The following is a 23,444-nucleotide window of genomic DNA, read 5'->3' as shown; positions in this document are numbered from 1 at the left end:
TATTAACTTCTACTCTATACCACTACTCCTACATGCACGACTACACTATAGAGATGCAAAGGACAACATGAAAGGGAAGGCATAATTAATAATGTAGTAACACTCAGATTATCCTGCCTAATTATAGAAACACTTAGATTACCCCTTACTCAACAGTTTCACCATTAATACTCTTCATTCCCAGTCACCAAGATGAACATACCAGCTAATCTAACAAATGCAATGAAACAGGGGAAATGAAATAGAACTGAAAATGAGAATGATGCTCACCATCCATACTGCTAACACAACTAATAACACTCAGATTACTTTGAATTAACAACTTTACAATCAATAGTCTTTCATTTCCATGCACATCTAAACTATGTGAACGAAAAGCATTCAAAGAAAATTCAGTGTCTCACTCAGTAGTCTTAGCTACAGGGGTAAATTTATAGCAAAAGTTTGCCGATGCTTGTATTAATTTTTAAAATTACATATATATGCCCTTTATAGAGTCCGACTGTTACATTCATCATTACTTTGCAGAGCAAGTGCCAAAATTAGGAATGACAATAGTCATTTGTTACAAAAGTACACATTTGAGAAGAATGCCAAAAATGGCTACAATAGAAGGAGAGAGATAGAGAGAGTGACACTTGTCAAAATTCAGTTGAAGAAGCATCATGAGAAGAATGTAACGCTTATGATTCTATCAATTCTTCTTCTTATGTGTTATTGAGTTGGCATTATACGCATTCATGGCATATAGAACCACTCTGAGCTCTTTACCACTTGGGATGTAGATGTTATCTACTCTGACAACCTAGTAATCATGTTCTTCTATTAATTCTTCCACTGTGGCAACATTGGATCGAAGCTTGTTTGATGCCTCCTTTAGGGTACCGTTAATAGCAGTGAGCTCTGTGATCTTTGAATCTTGATAATTGGCTGGATTGGTTGTTTCGTCAATGAATTCTAGGAACTTTGATTTCATCCACTCAATATCTACCAACTGTTTATTTGGAGCCACATTTGATTCGGTGTGCAAATCTTTGATTTACACATAGATCTTCTCAATTACCTCGTTTACTGATTCATATACACTCCTAAACTCTTGTTCTGAATTAACTAAGCTCTCCTTCTTAAACTCCATTGATTGCTTCCAATGAAGAAATAATTCCTTGCCAGTCCTTAGAATTCCATGATCGATAACAACATTAATCTTCATATTTATTACTTCTTGCAACATAGGCAACTCTTCTGTTAGCTTCTCTGGCTTTGATTGCATAGACTTGGTGATTAGGCACAACCTCTATCAATTTTGCCACATCCAACAATAGATTGCCAAGGTTCTTGATGGGGGGGGGGACCTGTGACCTTCATGTCTTCTATCCACGGACGGCCTAACTGTTTGAAATGCCTCTTGTTGTAGCTTAACATGTAAATTCTTGTTCTCCTCTGCTGTAGGATCAAATGTGCCCGGGGTGGCACTACTTGCCAAGATGACTGCAAGGGGCTCGAGCATAACTCTTATATAATTAGTGAGTTCCTTGTTTGCGGTGTTCAGTGTTGCCTTAGCCAATTTGAGCTCCTCAAGCCTATCTTCAATCCTCACTTTAGTGTGCTTCCACGCATGGACCAGGGTGTTGTGCATTGGAGGGGCCATGTCCTGTGTCTTTAATTGGAAATCACCTAGGGCTATATTTTGAATTTTCCCCTTTTGTATTGACATCAGTAGCGAGAGCTGCTAATGTCTTTGGCTTTTCTACTTTTGGGCACGAGGTTGGCTACTATATTGCTTGAGAAATTAGGTTCTTTAGAGGCATACTCTCCTCTACTCCTCGCCTCTTCCTCTCGATGGTATCCTCTAACCAAGACTTGGTTGTGAGGACATTAAGCGCTGATTGTAGTGCACAGGCATCAAACAACTTCCTCGCAACTGGAGGAGTTTCCTTCCTGGTAGCAAAAGGAACTGTTATAGTCTTAGTCACTGACTGGGAAGGAGCATGACCTTGATCCGCACCTCCTTGTTGTCACTGTAGAGTTTCTTGTGCTTGTTAATCACCATTGGGGTCACCATCTGGAGGATTATCCTCTGGTTGATTGCCATCTCTATCTAAGTTTATCACTGGATTTGTGGAGGAGTCCTTCTTGACTGATTGCTGCTTTTCTTTTTCCTTTTTTGTATCACCAACATTTCCAGTGTCCAGTATAGAGCCTCCTCCACATATAGGAGTGGCTTGTACATTCTTGTCTTTTGGAGGCTGGTTACCTCCACCTACTGATTGAGATGGACCCATTGATGTAGATGTGGTCACTGCAGTAATGGAAGTGGCTGTGGATGGTGTTTGTGTCGCTCTAGAAGAAACGTCTGCAAAAGAACCACCAGCTTCAATCCTTTTCCTTCTAGCTCTCATCCATTCCACCCACTTGTCAGTCCTTTTGATGATATTATCCATCAGAATTTCCATCTTGTCAACAGTAGGGCTTTTTGGTGTAATTGACAAAATAGGTGTGTCCGTGATCTCCTTTTCATATGTTGAGGACCTCAAATATGATCCATCATCTTCAACATCATCGACATTAACATTTACCTTGTATAATTTAATTTGCTCAACAATGAGCCTCGACCAAAACTTCTCTCGTGTTTGAATCTTCGTGTAGCAATCTGCTTAGTAGTACTCAATGTTTGGTATATGCTTGTAATTGGAACCAAGCTGCAAATTATTCTTCACACAGCCCACAAGATTGAGGCCTCACCACTTCATAATCCTTGAATTTGTACTTGCCTTCGAATGCCTTTATCAAATTCTTAGCATCTAACCTAGATGCACATGAGTACGATCCTACAACAATCGGGAAAGGGATAACAGCCTTTCTAACAGCTCCACACAGGGCATCCTCAAGTATTTGTCTACATAGTTCATTAAGCATGATCCTATCATCAGGATATCTCGACAATCTCCATGGGAGTCTGTCGAATCCACGAATTCTTATGTAGGAGAAGGTCGGGAACTGGATGAAACAACTCCTGGATTGGATGACCACAAATATAGCTCCAGGTGAGAACCTCCTCTCTAGACATCCTTGCAACTCCTTGCACAGTCTCATGGTAAAGGCATTGTTCACCTTTACAAATTCCTCATAGCTCTGCTCAAGTTGCAGATAAGGGTAGAAATCATAGACCTTAGTTGTCTCGTCAAAGCCTTCTATGTAAGGCAAGCCTGGCCACAAGTGGTGTGTTGCCAAAGTATAAATCAGATACGAAGACATGTGGAATTGTTTTGAAGGCTTTGGTAGAATTCATCCAGCTTGTAAGCTCATCGCAGATAATCTGGGCCTAATCAATATATTGCCCATCTGCACAAATTGCTTGCATTAGAAAGAAATGGTGCTCCACGAAGTTTAGGACTTTCTCATGTCCTTTTAATCTCAGCAGTAGGGCCCAAGATATCCACAATCTCCCTCTTTAAGCAAGTTCCAAAGAGAGTCTTTGGAACTTTTCTCTTCTTGCTTCTAGGCAGCTAGAACCAGGTTGCCATGATGTCTGCTCGTCGCAAGGTCTTCTTTTCATTGAACATAGAGGTAGACAATCCAAAGCCTATGTCACAATATTCATCTCTGGCCGGAATCTCGAATGCACTCTGTATGAGACCTCTGTCAAAAATGAGCAAGATAGAGTCATCTGGCATTTTAATTTTGCTTTGTCTTCCCATCATATTTGGCTATACACTCCTGGACAAGCTCTTGTGCTTGGACGACCATTGGGAATCTAGCAGCTTCTACTAGCCCACTCTCTTTGAGCGTCTGAGTGATAGGATGAATGGGCTGAGAATTCAATCTCATTTGCAGATCGTGGAGATTGTAGAAATGGAAGGAGTTATCCGAGTAATCTTTCAATTTACTCTCCAATCTAGGCAGATAATCGTGCATGCCAATTCTTACAGCCATCAATCTATATATAAACTCACAGAGCAAGAATCAATACACACTTAGGATGAAATAATGTCATTTCACAATGGAGAAGTGAAAACACCCACTTTTCGATCTTTATTTTGTTCAAATCTGATCGTTGTGCTTTGAATTTCTCGCCTCACATGAGTGAGGAGCGGCCCATTAACATTAAAATGACATTTAATGGCATAATGATCAGATTTACCATTAAGATGGTAGGTTAATGACTTTAAATAATGTCATCCATATCAAATCTGACTTTAACGAGGTGTCATACAATAGATTTTATAAGATTGAGCTTTTAAGCACTTGGAGTAGAGAAAAACTTACTTTTTGGATTCTCCATTGTGTAAAGGCCTTTGGAGAATCACGACTTTGTGGGAGAATCTGACTTATGAAGAAATCCACTTTATTTAACTAAGTCAGGAAGAAGCCTTGCTTCTTTCTTTCAAAAAAACAACACTCCTTTTAACTAAGTCGCGGCAGTAGCTATTTCATTACCTTTCCCACAAGCTTAATAACTTATAATTTTACCATTGTTGGGATTGTGACACATGGACTACTACTCCGACATTGGAGAAGTTCATTTCCTTCTCTTCTGCAAACTTTATACTTAGCCTTTTTTCCTCTTGGGGTAGAATCAAACAGGCATCTCCGAAAGAATATTCACTTTTATAACACAACCCCTACTTAAAAAGTATATCGTAACTTGCTTTTCGGAGAAAAGACCTTTGGTGCATGCCCTTGGCTGGAGTTGTAGCTAGAGAGATGGATTTCTGACAAAGTACAGTTTGTTACTTTAAGCTTCCGGGCACTTCATAGATGGTTCATTTTCATTCAAGGTTCTTTAAACACCTCTAGAATGTGAGACTTCACGTTCATACTTCTCAGAATGAGCCATATTTATGTTTTCGGAAAATTGAAGGATTGACTTCACTAAAGCTGTAGTCAAACCTGAAATGGGCTCTTTCCGTCATTGTTAACACTTTTGAGTTTCTTTACCGCGAGAGGCCTTAGGAACTCTTCCTTTCTTCAAGCATCACTATATGGGATCCTTGTGAGCATGTTCTTCATTTATGTTACCCAAAATGTACTTCATCTTCCTCTGTCAGAAAATTGGTTCATAGACTACTGCGGGGAAGTAGTCACAGAGGTGCAATTCCAACTTAGTGCTACCACTTAGTCCCTCTTCATTTTGGGAAATTTGGGGCTTCCTTCACTTAAAACTTATGCTCTTATAACATTTCCACTCCACATTCCTTTAACACTTAGCTTTTGGAAGGAACCTTTCTTTGAGTTTCAAAAACTCTTTGAACGAGCTTTGCCTCTAGCAGAGGGGTAGTCGAGTAGGTAATTTTTCGATAAGAGCACACTTAGGCATAATGTTGATGTTCCAATTGTAATTTTGACTTTCTTCTCATCGGGGAAGATGCTCTACAAGAATCCCACCCATCCTAAGACAACTAAAACCCTTGGTGCATTTGATTTGCATGAATCCCAATAAAGGGTGAGGGGAGAAGGTCTCCGAAGCAGTGAAATTCTGAAATCCCGCTTAGTGAGGGCAAATGAGATAATGAATGAGAAAGCCTCCTAAGGGGCAACCTAGACTTGGACATTTAGAAACATTTGCAATGACTACACTCCAAGCTAGAAGCTTATAAAGGGAACTAAAAGTTTGGCAACAGTCTTGTAGAGTCCTACAAGGACTCACAAAATCCATGGACTCTTTTGAATCAGAGAGTCCTATGGCCAGGACTCTGTCACGACTAGCTCAATGATAAAGTAAAAACTAAACATTTTTAAATTGTTTTTAATGATTTTTTTACTTATATGATCATATTGCAATAACAAGCTCCTAAAATTTGTAATGGTGACCATAAGGTAACCATCATGGAGTAGTACAAAATGTTTTACATATAGCAAGTATAAAACATAATAATTTGTCTATGAGGCATATTATAGATAGGATTTCACAATTTTTTTTGCCAAAAAAATAGTGTCATCACAAATTGTAATCACAAAGTACTAGAAGCAGGTATTAAAAAAATTTAAAACAAAACTATCAAATTTGAAGGCATTTCAACAAATAAAATGCTTTCCTTTTAAAGAATTGGACATCTCTAGAACAATAAAAGAACAGTTTTAAGGTTTGCGAAAGATTGAAAAAATAATGTCCTTTAAATTGGTCATTTGTCAAAGTGAAAAAGATGATGACATTTGAGCAATTATATACTCGATGTCATTCCAAAAATGCATAATGATCTTTCTAATAAACTAAAAATGAAAAATTTAAGTGAAGCTGTTATGAAATAACCTGCATGGTAGAACAATATAATATGAAATATGTTGTAAACACGTGATGATAATATACCACTTCGAGGGAGCAAACTTGTAGTCCACTTCAAGGGAGATAACACCAACAGTCTTCAACGTGAACACAATACTCAAACATGATGAATAAATAACGAATACCTTCTTTATTATTTTAGTTTAACTTATTTTCCTCAGAAATTCACATTTATACTTATGATGGAAACTCGTGTGTGTGCAAAGTAGCTTTTATTTATCTTGGTTTTAGTCTCTTTGATGCTAGTTGACTAAATGATGCATGCAAAAAAATAATATCCCTAAAAATCTTTGAATTTCTTGGGGTTTTCAAATTGCCAAGTCCTTGCTCAATTTGGATACCTAGTCCGAGTCTGAGCCCGAAACCAGCTTGCCGAGTTTACGGTGAGTCCGAGTCTTGTAACTATGGTTAAGACTTAAGTTGTGCGAGTAAATGAATTCCGATGCTTTTAAATTCTTTTGTCCTCACTTTTCATGTGTTTATCTGTTGAAACTGAAATGCCCTCACTAGGAGTAGATAGTGTGAATGCTTGCAATTACATTGAGAGCTCTGTAATCTTGTCTTTTTTTTTAGTTTTCAAATGATATTGTCGGATGTAGACTAAGAGAAATAGTGCACTAAATGAAATTAAATGGATTCTATTTTTGTAACTAATTCCCATGTGTGGCTATGCAAAGGTAAGGAGTTATGTTTTCATGAATCCTTTTGACAGAATGTTGACCTCAGTTGGAAATTCTTTAGCTGCTAGGTCAATTTCAGCGATTTGCCTTATTTTTCAAAGAATCTTCATAGAAACATTCGCTTTTTATCAGATCCCAACCCTTTTGAGTCTCAAGATTGTATTCTCGTTATGAATTTTGTTGGGAGTCCGTGCTGCCACGGTCATTAATGTGACTGGATCTCAGTGGAAGTCACTGTGTCAGATATGAGAAAATTATTTAAGAAGTAGAGTAAGTTGTCTTCTATTGCCTGTGGTGATATATTCTTCCTTTTTTATTTATGTAATGGATTGTTCTAAATTTCTATATACTGTTTTTGAGGATTGATTAACTAAATCTTTTTGAGCTATTGATGATCTTGTATTTTAGCTTTTTGCTTGCTTAATCCTTGGGCAGTGTGGAGTTCAAAAATATTGGAGTATGGTCTTTGAGTATCAATTACCAATTCATGGCTATGGGATGCAGCGTAATGTCTGGAATTGATTGAGGGCTAGTGAACTGCATATGTTGACTTCATAGAAGCCACAAGTGATCTGAGAGTTGTCATTCAAAGTATATTGTCATAATCATTTACTTCTGCTTCATTGAAATAAGCTCTTGTGATTTGAGATGGACTCGTGATCTCTTTGCTTGAAGTGATTTTTGATTCTTTTTCATTGCACTTGGTCAAATTCTTATCTTCTTGAGATTGAGCTTCTATTTGCCTCATGTACTGCCTCTCCCATTTGTGTAGTTTGGACTTTATGTATGCATCCTTGTGGATGGATGAGATATTTGGTGATACCTAGCTTAGCTTGGAAGTGTATTATTGCTCCTATGTGATTGGCTGTGCTGATCTTGTAATGTGGTGCCTTTCCTCATGTTATGCAGTTAGGTTGGCATTATGAGATGCACCCAGTCTAGTTTAGTCTTGTGCCCATGAGATGGTTGTTGTGGTTTTGATTCGTTTCTGCCTTTGAAGCTTATGCTGTGATTTGATGGTTTCACTGAGGTATGAGCCTGTGGTTGCTTAGACCTTGATTGTATCACAATGTTATTCCATGAGTACCCATGTGATGTGATATGGTGGTTCCATTGTGTGATGCATTTGATTACTACACCTTATTTCAGTTACCGCGACATTGTTGATTTATATGTTATTAATATTTTAATCATATTTGCATAATGATACCTTATTATGTTAACTGGTTTATTTTTCATTTGAGACTATGGATTTTATATCAAGATGATGATTATCATGGATATCTGATTATGGTGCCTTTTATGTTGTGGATACATCAGTTGTTTACTTTCAATGAATTATACTCAGAATAGTTGTAAAATGGTTCATTTAAATGATGTAAATTCAAATTCAATGTTAATGTAATGCCTCACTGCACCATCGCTATGCATTTTACCTTGGTGTCGTTACAAAGTGAGACAGATCGACATGATCATCCACTCTCCTTCGCTATTATTAATTGAGACATTTTTATTGATGTTATATGTGATTTGACTATTTATATATTGTGACCGACTAAACTTGATGTTTTCTTGTTTGAGTGAACAAGTACCAGAGACACTCATCATGGGTTGTAGGACTTGAGTTTTGCCTGTCTCCAACAGGGTTACTAGGAGATATTTGCTTTGGCCCCCTTCATATTTGAGCCAATATCGTCCCTTTATGGATGACGTATCTATAATTGATATATTATTCCCTTGGTACATGTTGGTAAATTCAGATTCATTTTGCATTTGTGATAGACTAGTGATTGTTTGTGCATTAGAGTTCATGTAGTTGTTGCAGAAGGATTTAATAATTAATTGAAATGTTGTTTTAACGAGTTTGTGGACTTTTTATATTTATTAACTACTGACTAATTTTTTGCAATTGGATTCTAGTTTATTGAAATTTATTTATTCTAATTTGGGGGAAGGATCAAACAGTTTATTCAATTATTTAAATAATCTATTTGAAAGTTATTATGAAAAAAAGTGACTTTATATTCTGGGGAAAAGTTCATTTCCACATTTTATGTTTTGAAGAATAAAGATTTTGCTCTAAAATGCATTGGACAAAATCATTGATTTGCTTCTTGGGTTTGATCTGCTTGTTAGATTCTTGCGTGGAGTGACTTGTTGGAATCATGATAGGATTGCTTTGCTTTGCCTAAGGTTTTGTCTGATTCAACAATGTTTTTATCCATTTCGTGTTTTCCTTCATTTGTGAGAGGTAGGACTTCTTGAGTTTCTTATTTCACTTCGTCATTTTGAGTAGAGATGTTTGCAATGGATTAGTAGGTTGAGAATTCGTATTCCCCCACGATTTTGATCAATTTTATCACCAAGTCGGATGGGTGTGAGCATTTTCTCATTCCTTCATGTCGGTTTTTGAAGTTTTTGCCTTATGCTATCAGATTTTGCGTACATCCTTGGAATTGGAAAATTATTGGATTTTTGGAATGTTGGGTGCAAAATAGGAAATGGGTTTTAAGTTCATTGATTTCCGTTAAGGTTGAATTTTGGGTCTTGTTATGTTTTCCTCATTTTGCGTGCCACCGAGATTTTATCGAGAATTGTTGCGTACGAATGAGTCGGTAGTTTGGATAGAATTCCATGCCTAAATTACGATTGCAAAGAGAAATGGATAATGACATCTCGGTTGTATTTTACCCCAATCCGAATATGGTTTGTTGGATTATAATTGCTGATTTTTGTATTTTGCCGAATTTCTCTAAAAATTGATTTTTTCATGCTTTTGAGCTCCTTATTGTTGGGATTTGATGTATCTCTCTCTTCTTTTTCTTCTCTTACCAAATATTTAATGCATCCAAATGAAATATATAATGCTCCAACCTCTAGAGTATTAGATTAAATAGGATGTTGGTAGCCCATATATAGTTGTTGGACTATCTTGGGTTTTGTCTCTTAACAATGAGGCCGATTGAGTGTGTTTGGGTATTACCTTACAGTGGGTTCTTGGCTTTTATGCTTGACTTGGTTATTGTTGTTTCTTTTGCCTTGTGTTGGCATACTCGATTTTAAGATTGAGCTTGCATGTGATGAGTGGATGCAAGTGTAGAGATCGCATCCAAGCATGTTGTTGAGCTACGCTCCTTTGTAATTGTTAGGGTTAGAGTGACCTATAATCTTTTGGTTGAGGCCAATTGAGTTTATCTTGTCCCCTTTTTGGATTTTGAATTGGGAGTCTTTTCTTGCTTCCTTGCTTGTGAATGCTTATGTTTTTTCCATCCTTAGTGCAGACTAGGATGATTATTCATTATTTATGTTCTCTTGTAGACAAGTGGACAATCTTGGATTATACTGTCCTCGTGTAGATTGAGATGACATACTTTTGTTGATTTCCATCTTGGGATGTTGAGCCATAGGACTAGGTATGTTGAGTAGCCATGGGGAGTAGCTCCTTATGCAGACCCTACCTCGTAAGTGGTTGGATAGGCTACATCAAGGAGTTATTAAAAAGTGAAAACTATAATAAAACAAATTAGGTATTAAACATTAAACAAGATAAAATGGATTCTATAGCCCATTGAATCAACGGATATCATGCATGACCCAAGCATGATGTAGATGGTGATATGTATCATTGAATCCCTAGATACCATGGGTGATCAGTGAGTGAGTGTAGATTACATAGGTCCATCGAATCCCTGGACATCATGAGTGAGTTGAGAGTTAAGTGTTGGTGATACGGCTTTGGATTTGTAGTATCAATCCATGCGAACAAAGATACTCCCTATGGTTAGTACTCTTGTGTCTAGGTACAATAGCATCGAGTAACACCTTGATGAGTTGTGATATGTGTTTCCATGATTGAGATTGGATGTTGGTTTACATGTCAAATGATCTCCATGTTCCTTTGTACATGCATCGTGTACTTGCATTTGGTTATTGTATCTCTATTAAGTATTATGAGATTATGCATTTTCTTGGCATGTGTGTTGGCCATTCCTTGATTGCATGTTTGCCTTGTGTTTGTCGCTGTGTTGCTATCTTTGCGAGCATGTTGGGGTGGGCCTGAGGGCTCCACATGGTAGGTTGGTGTTGCACTATTATACCACTGTTGGGGACCGATGTACAGATGGTGAGCTTCCCCCAGATTCATAGAGTTCGAGCATTGAACACTTCAAGATATGATTTACTTGGTTGACAATGTAGGAACATTATGCTCTCTCAGATGTTGTACTTAGAGTAGTTTCACTGATATATGCTCTTGGTATTTATATGCTCATATACACATCTGATTTCTTAGAGTTGTTTTATGATTATGCTATTGTTTGCAATAGAGTGAGTAATGCCTTGATTTGCATGTATTCGATACTTCACTAGCAAGCTTGCATTTCATGTTGATGTCGACAAGCCAACTCAGTTGTTGGACTAAGAAACCGGTTCAATTGATATTTTGGCAACAACGATTACCTACTTTTGGACCATGCTTGGATCTTTTGGTTGGTAACAAAAATGATGTCATAGGTTGGTTCTAGGTTCATTTTGTCATAGATCTCGTCAAGAGCTTTCCAATGCATTTTGAACGGAGTCAATTGGATACCAGATGCAAAATGACGCCTATGCAACATTTTGTAGTGGCTATGTAATTTCTTGCAGCACCTGTGCAAGTTTTTGCAGCACCTATAAACTGACGCCTATAAGTGAGTACTCCCCAAGGCTGGATCAAAAAAAAAAAAGAAAAGTTGATTTGGATACCCTTTTTCTAATAAAGGCCATTTCAATCAAATCAGATCATATTTGTACTTGTTTCCATTTTCTTGCTTGTTGTCAGCTTAGTGCTTTGCTTGACTACGAGCATGCGTTTGTCTCCTTGATGAGCGATCGTAGATGATGGTTCGGTCATGATCCATGGAGTTCATAGAAGTGATCCGAACTCTCACAAGGCGGGGTGAATGTGCCTATTCCATTCACGGTCGAGTATAGGCTGCTTGGGAACCTTTGGATGAGTTATTAAGTCTTCCCACTTGCGTTTGGTCATGTTGTGATCATCATGTCATCTCTAGCATGTTGTATTGTGCTTATGTTTGTGGTTATCTGATACACTTTTTATGTAATGTTCTCTCTTATATAAAAAAAGTCACTCAATGCATATTTAACCCTTGTTTCCAAGGGTTCCTTGGTGGGGCATTACCCCTCATATATTTGTCTGTTTTCAAGTTTGGCACTTGTTTCCCCTTGAGTGTTCTGAGCAGATTTCAGTAATCTACATTTGAAGGCGCACTGATATCATACCTTAATTTGACAAGGCACATTCTCACAAATTTATATGTTTGCCTTATTTTGTGCCTCCTAACTTAAGATACATCTGATTTGGAAAGATTTAAATTCTTTTCCAGTATCTGTGCTCATTCATATACACGCATAAGTTAAATTTCAAAATAGTTGAGATAGATTTAGTTCTTGGATTGTAGGAGCTTCCCTACCAATTTGCCAATTCTTCTTAAAAACGATCCTTACTGAAATTCACATGGCACAGGTGGTAGGCAAACCTGTAGGAGATTTGTGCTTGAAAGATCACTTGTAGGGTTGAAGCCTGGGCTACATGATTTCATGAAATAGCCAGAAGTGTACATGAACTAGAGTCCTTGTGAAATGGATTTTAAGTTATTTTTCTCAAGATGGTAGCAATATTGCTTCTAAGCATCCTTTCAGCATCGCGAGAATGTCAACAGAGTTGGAATCCAGGTGTAGCAACTTGAGCAAATCCTCTTTTGATGGTGTCAAATTGTCTTGAAAGATTGAGCCCTGAAGGATGATTGGGAGAGGCCATAGAAAGGGTTGGAGACCTCAGATAAGTGTCTGGTCAGATATGCAAGATAATACTCATTAGTAAGTATGGGATAGAAAGTTCTGTATCACTGCAGCTGTATTTTAGGAAAGCTTGGTTTCTTGTCATGGGAAATTTTTTCTCCATGACTTTCTTAGTGAATAAAATTGTTTTCCTCTAAGAGATGTATTTTTCCAAGTTAAATTATAACTTGCAGTTTTTGCTTATTCAATATTGTTCAACTTCACAGATATTTTTCACAGTTTATTTATTTGTGATTGGTAAAACAAGTACTTATATTAATATCATAGGAAAGAGTACATTTTAATGAGGATCACCTAGTGACCATGGCTTTGTCATACCAAGACAAAGAAAACTGACATCCTGACCTTCTACTACCACACGAATACAACAAACCAGTATCAGCTGACAAAACAAAACACCAAAATCATACAACTACATACACTTCGGATATACCCAACAAAGTCTGTTGATCATCAAAAATAGACCAAACAAAAATGCATGCATCCAGCATTCATTTGAACCAAGACACGGCTTCCTCCCTGGAAAAAATGGGAATGCTGTCATTTTTCTCTGCCATTGCCAAAGGCACTCCACCACTACCAGACCCACCACCAATGAGATACTTTTCACATTTCTGTTTTTGTTTTTGTTTTTGACATTTTGTGGGATGATTTAGTGATTTATTTTTTTGTTTTCAAAGATGAGACTGTTTGCATCTTGTTATAAATATTCATAGAGGGCATGAGTTTGAATTGACATACAATACTTTTAATTTATATGCAGTCTGCTAGTTTGTATGGAATATTTTCTCCTTCTAAATCTGATATATAATCACTTGCTGTATCACTAGGTGATAACAAAGTTTTGTTCAGAGCGGATTGCAAAATATGCCTTTGAGTATGCATATCTCAACAATCGGAAGACGGTGACTGCAGTGCACAAGGCTAATATCATGAAGCTTGCAGATGGACTCTTCTTGGAATCATGCCGTGAGGTTGCAAAGAAATACCCTGGAATTAAGTATAATGAGATTATTGTTGATAACTGCTGCATGCAACTTGTTTCAAAACCTGAACAGTTTGATGTAATGGTATGCTCTTGAAGTCTGTGATATTCTGTAATTTTTATTTTGCACACCATTAAGATTACTTTTGTTGACTTTCCTGGGCTAATGCTTTAGCTTTCATGTGGTAAGTCATGGTTACGGTTTTATGAATCGAAGTACATGTGTACAGATTCTTAATCAGAATCCATTCCAGGTTGAGTTATGACAGGTTATTTGTCTTTAGTGTAAGACAGTTTATAAATTCAGGGATTAGAATTGAAATGCCTTCTACTTTTCAGTTTTGAAGTTACTTGTAGTTAAGGAATATTATATCATGTGCGCTTTCACCTTTTTCCTGGCCTTCCACAATCATTTATTTGTAATTAAGGAAAATTATATTATGTGCCCTTTTACCATCTCTTGGCCTTTCACAGTCATTCTCAAAGGCTTCAGACTTTTAGTCTGTGGTCCCATGGAGAGGGGCTTTTAAAAAGATTTCATAGCGTGCTGCTGATATTTTAGGAGCATTTTAAAGTGGGTGATCTCATGAATTTTGTAGTGGACTTTAAGCTCCGAAAATTTATGGAAGCTGTGGGTCTCATGAATTTTAATTGATGTTAAATAATTTAGCTGGTTTAATCTAAATTTTTAAGGAAGCTGGGTGTCCCATGATGCTATAAAATTCGAATAATGCACTCATGTTATAGATAGATTTAATTTAATTTCAGAATTGTTTTTAATTTGTTAACCTGATTGATCAAATTTTAAATTTTAAATTCCAAATTTTTGATAGAGCAGTGAGTAGAAATAGACTTATGTCTAGCATTAGGAAAATTTCAGATTTTTAATAAAAAAACCCACCAAATTAATCCTTGCTGTTAAATATTTGGTTTCTCTGTGATACTTTGTTATCATTCCTTGGAAATGAAGATCATATCGGATGTATCTTGTCACCTATAAAAAAAAAACTCATAATAAATAATGGAATGCAAGCAAAGCAACTAAAATATAAATTGAGATAATTTTCCCTTCAAAATATGTTCTAGATTAATTGGAAGGAATCTAAAAAACTTCAGATGATTGACTAGTGGTGGAAAATTTCTTAAGCTGGTGGGGAAGTTTCTGGCCCAAACCCAAAAGCACCTGCTTAAAGTCCATAAACTAAGAAGTAGGGTTCCTTTTAATCAGGAACAGATTCTAACTAGGCTTATTCACATTTTATCTTCCCCTCGTGAGAACCCTTGATCCGTAAAAATAGTTCCTGAAGCCCCTCCATGAGACTGCAGCCTTAGTTATACTTTCAATTCTTTCAGAAAAACATCTTGATATTTTAACAAAAAATACTAGTCTTTTGTTATTAAGTTATTGTTTCACTTTTATATTGAACAATCTGAAGTTTTTAGATTAGAGTGTTTAAAAGACTCACAAAATTGAAATCAGATCCCAAAACATAAAACATATCAACACTAAAAACTAAAAATGAGATCAACTCTAAATAAATTTGCAAAAAACTGTGAAGAAAACTTAAACAAACCCTTTATACAAGAAACAATCACTTTCCTGTTTTGTTTGAAAACATTCTTTTTCTTTTTAACAACATTTTTCAGAAAATGCAATGAAGTTGCAACTTATAGATTGGTAGATTCTCACAAAACAAGAGAAAAATAAAGCAAACTAACTAAACTATGCTAATAAAGCTAATAAAATGTATAATATCTATAATGTTAACCTAAGAAAGACAAATATACTTAATGATTGGTCTTAGACAACAAGACCATGGTAGATATGTATGTAGAAAAATTCTCCCCTTCAATGTAATTCTGGAATGTCTAGAGTAAAAGAATATAAAATATTAAGCTAATTCTTTAGATACTTCATAATGGAAATCAATAGATATTGCATAACATTTTGAATGATGCATTACGATCATTTATTGTTTAAAAATTCCTCTTAATTCGAATGATTAATGACTTGCAACTCTTGATTTGTGTGTCAAAATCTTCAAAATCAAGACCTTGCCTTGTATATTGATGTTTATCCTTGAATTCACCTTTCTTCACTTTGTAGAACAAAGCAACATCCTTATCATGCCTTTGACTAATATACTTCCTTCTTGTCTCCTTTGAGAAAAACATCTCATAGATATTTGAATACGATGGTATAGAAGCCCTAGCCTTGATTCCTGTAACAAAGACTAAATAGGATTTTGGAAAATCATTCAAAACTAAGTGAACAAGATCATCATCAGAAATATGATCACCAATACCGTGCAACAGCTTTTCAATGTCTCTAATCCTGTAAATCTAAGAAGAAACATTCTCACCATCAATCATTCTACTCAAATTCAATTATGTTCATAATAACATTTTCTTAGCTATATTAGATGATTGATGCACACTCTTAAGTTCATCTCATAGCCGTTTTGCAGTAGTCATGCCTTTAGCATGTATAGCATGATGAGATTTGGGATCAATGAATACGATCATCCTTGCAAGGTTGTCCTTCTCACATGCATGAATGTTTGCAAGTGGAGGGCTTTCAATTTGAATCATTAACTGCTCAAAGCATCTTAATCCCTTAGTAGCATCTCCATTATGATGTAACACTATGAGTATGACCTTTTCCTTAGACAAACAAGCCAAATTCTCTCTTCACATTTTGCTTTGCTTCTGGATTTTGGAAGACTCTACTAATGTGTGCTTCTACCCAACACTTCATAATCTCTATATGGTGGTAATCTCCTTGTGAAAGAAAGTACCTCATTGCTATAATGCCTCAGAGATAGCGCATATGCAAAGAGGTGCAATGGGGTGGTCATCTTGTTTTATGTTGAAGATTGATTGATTCCACCCTTTTGAAACAAGTTTCTTTTGGGTCATTCTTTTTTTTTTGTATTGCCCCTATTATTTTTTCCATTGTTGTGTCCATGCCATCATAGACATTCCTTAAACATGGTGCATCTATATTGACAAACTAGAGCACAGTCATGACAGGCTTGGTGATATCCAATACATATTCCACATGAGCCCACCATTTGTTATCCAAGATCAATTAGGTCCTCTTTGAATTTGACTGCTGCTGTACACCCCATTGGATGTTAATATCTATTTGACTCAATGCTTCTTGCACCTTCAAAAGTCGTCTCATAATACTTGTATGAGACACAAATTGAGTCTCAACAACCTAGGATCATGTTAATAGTAACTCAATAAAAGCATGCAAATAACACATTAAAAAGATATCATAATTTTTATACATATTGAGCATGACATAAATAAAGACCTCAAAACCTCCAAAAATGCGGTTGAAAAATTTCCAAAGAAACCGTCTGAGAGAGCTAAGTTGATGAAAGACAAAGTCAAAGGGAAGGGCAAATAAATGTTTTATGATATGGAGCAAAGTAAACCTCTCTGGGTCAAAATGTTAAAGGTAATTATGGAGTATTTTACCCTAGATGGCAGATATACAAGGGTGCACAATTTCCATTTCGTCTTTTTAAATCATTTCAGGCATAAGGTGAAGATATCTTCCCCTTATTACTAATTTTGTTCTGTGCAAGCTAGATATTGATCATAGGAAGGATTCTTCTAAGTCTGTGCTGCATGAGGGCCTTATTTTCCTAATTTCTAAGCATTGTTGGGATAATAAAATTGGGGTTTTCATTGAGCCTAAGAAGGAGAATAGGAAAAGAGAGTGAGGAACCCCAAGGGGGAAGTTCAAAGAAGAAAAAGAATTCTACTCAGAAAGAGGAGACGACATCTGAGACTGAGGAGGAGGAGAGTTCTGAAGAGGATAATAATGTGGACACGAACAGTGAGTCTTTTGAGGAAGAGAGTGATGATGGGGACTTAGTCTGAAGATTCTGATGATATTAAAGATTCTGAAGGTAAAAGTAATTCTATAGATGCTAAAGGATCTGAAGCTAGGGACAAGGAAGTGGCTACCATTCTGGAAAATATAAGTAAAGATAATAAGGAAAATGAGGAAAGAATGGATAGTAATGTGGAGAGGAAACACAATGATTCTGAGTATTAGAATAATGACTATCAGCCCATGGGTGATCTGGATCAAGATGAAGATGTTCAGGACCAGCAGAGGGCGGATGATCAAATTCAGGGTTAGAAAAAGCAGAGTGGGATTAATCAATATGGTTCAGGTCAAAGGTCTGATGACAACCAGGAATTGCAGCTGGAGGCAGATGATCAAAATGATGATCATGATCCCAACATTGGTATTTTGGAGATTACTAGAGCCAGATATACTTACTCCTACAAGATGGACAGATTGATGATCAAGCAAATTAAAGACCTGCATAATAAAAGTAAGAGCATGGAAGGTAAGATTAACAACTTGAATAGTGCTATTGAGGAAGGAAGTGAGAAAACTCATGATAAGGGTTTTATTGAAAATATGGTCAACAGTATGGTTGATACTAAACTGCAGGCTGTTATTGAGAGACTTGAAAGAAATGAAACGTTGCTGAGATCTATTCTCCTCCATAATCATGAAGGTCTTAAAGTCTTATGTTGCTAACCTCAAAAGCATCTATGCCTTGTTGGAAAGCAAAGATAAAAGTGTCATTAATGTTGAGCAGGATTCTGATGATGGTGCTGATACTAGTGTTGGCTCTGGTAAGAGAACCAGAGCAAGTCTGAAGAAAGGCTGTTGCTAAGCCTAAGGATGCTGAGAACAAAATAATGGACATCCACCTCTGTTTTGATAGGATGCTAAGTTGCCGGTTTGGATTCTAGTTTGTATGCGGGTTCGACATTTGCTTGAATTTTTTTTTGGGCTGGATTTGGTTCGTTTTGGATTCGCTAGTACAAGAATTTTTTTTCAAAAAAAGAAGTAAATATATTATTATAATCATTAAGACAATAATATGATATACTATTAAAATATAATTAAATAATATATTACAATCTTAATTTAATAATATATTATTATGTTATTATAATGATAATTTTAATATAACTATATAATAATATTAAATAAAATAAATATACAAATATCATAAAACAAATGTTAATATAATTATAGGGTAAAAAATAATTAATATTAATAATAAGTATTTGTAGACATAGTCCACAAAACATCACTTCCGCCCAAATGAAGAAATGATCCCTATAAATTTGGTCAACATTAACGGTGGGAGTTCTTTGTTTTGCTGAATATTATTGATAGCACAACCTCCACGCATACCTCCATGCGAAATTCATTTAGTGTGTTTATCATTGATTTAGTGATCGCCGTTGGTTTTTTAATAGCAAGGCCCGCCCATTTATTTATTAACTTGTGCCTCTGCCATGAATGTTGACTAACTTTTAACCTGTGTGCCTTTGCCGTGAATGGTGATTGGTGTCGTTACTGTGAATGGTGATTGGTGCCTTTGCCATTGAAGTCAACCAAAAATGACAAGTAATTTAAATTCATTTTAAGTTCGCTCGTTTGGTGTCAAATTCGCTCAAAATGGACCAGTATTTGACCCGGGTCCTTATAAACGAATTGACATCGAATTTTAGGGTGAAATTGCGATTTGGGATTGAATACGAATCGACTTCACATATACAGCGAACTGACTTGCAAATTTCCAGTTGCTAGAGCGAATACGGTAACTTAGATAGGATGGATGAGATTGAAAGGGAAATTGCAGTTCTTTTCCAGAAAATGATGTAGTTTGTTGTTATGTTATGTTTTTTGTAATGTGGTTGGCATTTTGCTGGTTGGCAGTATCTATCCTTTTTATTTCCCTTAGTGGGTTTCGTTCAGCTTTTGTTTTGCTTTGGGTTTTGAGCCTGCTTGCATATCTTTTTGTAATGTTTTTGTAAAGGGTTTCAGGGTCCCTTCAAAACCTGTTTTTGTTTTAATCAAAAAACATCACATAAATAAAATTAAAAAAATAAGTTAAGTTTACCTTCACTATTCCAATCTCACTGAAGTTCTAGAAATTGCTTGTGACTTTTGGGGATTTGTTACAAACATCAGATTACCTCACCCTCTTGGTATATTTCTTTCACCCACTCTTTTTGAGTGCAAATTGCTTGAATCACCAAGTTGAGGGAATGTATGGTGCATGGTGTCCACAAAATGTGTTCATATCTTTGCTCGAGCAAAGCACCTACAACCTTGCATTTTTTGCATTTGTTCGTGTTAATGTTATAATTTTGTCGGATAAATTATATTATATATATGAGATATATAATATATGAGAAATATTATATATGGAATAATTAACTTATATTAAGAGTGATATATATATATCTTGTTATAAAACTATTACAATATATTGAAGATATATATTACTTGTGTTATAACTATAACTAATGTAAGTTAATATGTCAAAGGGACATGTCTCTTCAAGAGACATGCCTCTTTATTTCCTATATATATTTGTTTGTATAGTAACTTGGAAAACACATAAAAGATCCATAAGTGCTATTACAAGTTACAAATAGATGAATGATCTGTAATGACTTGAATCACATTCTCAAATCCCACCATCACTATGGACTCAGATGGAGCCATAATTTTTGTAAAAATTAGGGATTTGTTAATTCCCTCTTGCTCTACTGGATTTACTATTGTTAGATTGCTAGCATGCTTAAATTTTTTGCATATATGTGGTAATCGAATGTTCCTGAAATCTGTACTGTGTAAAATTTTGGACACTCCAGTGAAGATTAAGTTCTGGTAACAGTTCAAAATTTTTACCCATAGTGTTATGATTTAAATTCCTCTACCACAGTATATCAATAGGGAAAGGATTTTGGGTGCTGTTGACATAGGGAAGGATGTTGATGATTTCCATCCTCTAAGTATTGAATGTCCAGAAATGTGAAGGAAAGAGCCTATATTTATACCCTGCATACCAGAAGGATGCATAGAGTTGCTGCTTCAATCCATATCAGATATGATGGGGAAAACAAACAATTGTATGAAGCTATTTCAATATTGTTGAAATGCGTGCTATGACTCTTTTGCATAGGCAAATTATAACAGTTACTATTGTTTATTATTGCACCAATAATCCTGAAGATGTCTGCACCACAGTTGCTGCTACAGTAGTTACAAGGAAGGAGACTTGATATTTCAGGAGAATTATCCTTGGATTTTGAACTTCTCATTCTCAACAACTTTTACTTTTAAAGTCAAAGCATTAGGTTGTGAAATAAAAAATTCTGTACTTGCAAACGAACAAAAAAGTGATGAAGAACACAATAGTCTTCACAAGCCATACATTGTTCCTTCTAGATATGTGCAGAACTTGATCAATCTGTTTAGATGCTGAGGTTAGGTCAGCCAAGTTTACAGAGAAATATAGTCATGTTCTTGATGAATTTGAAGCAGATTCTGAAAGCCATGGAGGACCTCCAGATTGTATACTTTTATGCAGACTATGTGAGCAGATGCGGAAAGAGAGAATGGATAGAATTGAGTCCATCAATAGGAATAACTCTGTGAAGTAAAATGTGTATCGCAGGACCATGGTCTACGATGGTAAATGATATCAATCTGGAGAAATATAAAGCATTGTGCCAGAACAAATAATAAATTTCCAGATGAGATGAGTATACAGAGGTAGAGACGATTCTGAGCAGTATCAGTCGTATGAAGTTTTTAATTCAGAAGCAGCAATTACCGTCCATGCATAGACACAATGATGTATGCCGCAGTTCAGTTTGTATTTCTCATTTCAGGCCAATTTGAATGTTTCTGGAAACACATTAGTTGTCAGCATCCTTTGATATAGCAACTACAAAATAAGAGGTGTTTGTATTCAAGCGATAACCATGCCAAATATCTAAGTCATCATTTCCTCAGTCAAAGAAATGACGGGCATTGTATTGTGATGAAAGCATGAGAAACCGGCTATCAATATTAGATGAAGAAAATACATCAGTAGCGATAAGCTCAAAATATCGAGCCTATCAAGGACTGTAGCAGAGAAATAATAAAAATAAGGGATACGACTGATAAAAAAAGAAACATAGTCAGATGAAGCCAAACAAACGCAGTTATAAAAATACGACATCAACAATGTGATGCAGAGATAAATTCAACGGAAGCAAAACCAAAAGGAACCAGCACCAGCAAGAGATATATAATAAAATTCTTCTTAATTAATTCATCAAATGAACAATACACACACTTGCTCTCTTACAGATTTCTTTTTCCCATAATTTCATATCCAAAACCTTGCCCTAAACCTAAACTTAAACCTAAAACTCTATTTATACTTGCTAAGATGGTCTATGGAAAATTCTAGATTATTACAAAATAGGAAATACAGTCTACAGAATACTCTAGATTGATATGGAATGGGAAGAATGACCCCACAATGATCTGTACAAATCCGAAGAAAAGATCTTATAATAATGAAAAAATCGGGATAAATTCTTCATTTAGAAATCACCTCCAAAATATTTTATTTGGGTGCTCCTGCACCATACTCCCCAGGAAATTTTATCTCAAGTCCACTTGAGATGAGTGCTTGTAGAGTGGTACCTTGCTTCTTGATATTTTGTTCGGTCATCCACACAGCATCTGCATCCGAATAACCTTTGAGTTTTACCAAATACTACTTGGACTCCTTTCCTCTTCTCTACTTTATGACTTTGGTGTCAAGTATCCTTTCTACCTGTGGTGTCTGCTTAAATGGTAGACGTTGAATGTCTTTTGTATCAGCAATCCATCCTATATCAATTTCTTCAGTGGGTGCTTTGAATGGTGTGAGGTCTGCTACGTTGAAGATGGGAGAAATGCCAATCTCAGGTGGCAATCAAATCTCATAAGCATTAGTTCCAAACTTCTTCAATATTTGACAAGGACCTAGTTTTCTAAACATGAGCTTGGTAGATTTACCTTTTGGTAGCCTCTCTTTCTTGAGATTTGCCCATACTAAATCTCCCACTTCAAATTCTAAGTGTCTCCATTTTTTATCAGCATACTTCTTATACTTGTCAGAGATTTGTTGGAGTTGTGCTTTGACTTCATCATGGATTTCTTTTATGGCTGTAGCAAATTCTTCTCCTTGGGCACTAACTTGTTGCTGTGAACTCATATCTCTTAACTAAAAAATCCCTCTAGGATGAATTCCATATACCACTTGAAATGGTGACTTTCCTGTACTTCTATTGATGGAGTCATTATATGCAAATTCAGCTTGGGGAAGGATTACATCCCATTTTGCTGCATGTTGTCTTGTGAGTGTTCTGAACAAATAGCCCAAAGTTCTATTTATTAAGATAATATCGTATACTTTCTATAATAGTCAACTACTTCTCTGTAGTCCGTCTTTTAGTCTAGATAGGAATGTTTCCTATCCCATCTCTTTTTTCTTCAGTCCAAATAGGAATGTTTCCTATCCTGTCTCTAGTTTTGTTTCTAATTCCGTCTTCAGTCTACGTTGTTTCTAATTCTTTTAGAAACAACGTCCTTGTAATTCTTTATAAGGAACACATTTGTTCCTCTATTAATGAATCAATTATCTGGAAATCCGTTAATCTGCCAACTCTTCTTGAATCTTGTAACATGGTATCAGAGCAAAATCGTAAAATCTTGTAACGAAATCCATTTTTATCTGCTCACGACTGATTT

The 23,444-nt window shown here is 35.9% G+C and overlaps 1 protein-coding gene across 2 annotated transcripts in view; it reads left to right on the top strand.

The window, feature by feature from the left end:
• Positions 1–23,444, top strand: part of LOC149543006 (isocitrate dehydrogenase [NAD] regulatory subunit 1, mitochondrial-like) — a 104,205-nt gene that overhangs the window by 55,224 nt on the left and 25,537 nt on the right. Inside the window, exon 2 of one of the 2 annotated variants that reach the window (XM_089797937.1) lies at positions 13,653–13,892. In XM_089797937.1, coding sequence (XP_089654063.1) covers positions 13,653–13,892 — 240 coding nt within the window. The remainder of the gene's footprint in view (positions 1–13,652; positions 13,893–23,444) is intronic. The other variant, XM_089797938.1, reaches the window with a different exon arrangement.

Source organism: Cupressus sempervirens, chromosome 8 (assembly GCF_028749045.1).
Source record: "Cupressus sempervirens isolate cs-2001-9-10 chromosome 8, ASM2874904v1, whole genome shotgun sequence".
Lineage (NCBI taxonomy): Eukaryota > Viridiplantae > Streptophyta > Pinopsida > Cupressales > Cupressaceae > Cupressus > Cupressus sempervirens.
The sequence above is the reverse complement of the archived record's forward strand: the minus strand, read 5'-3'. Positions and strand labels throughout refer to the sequence as shown.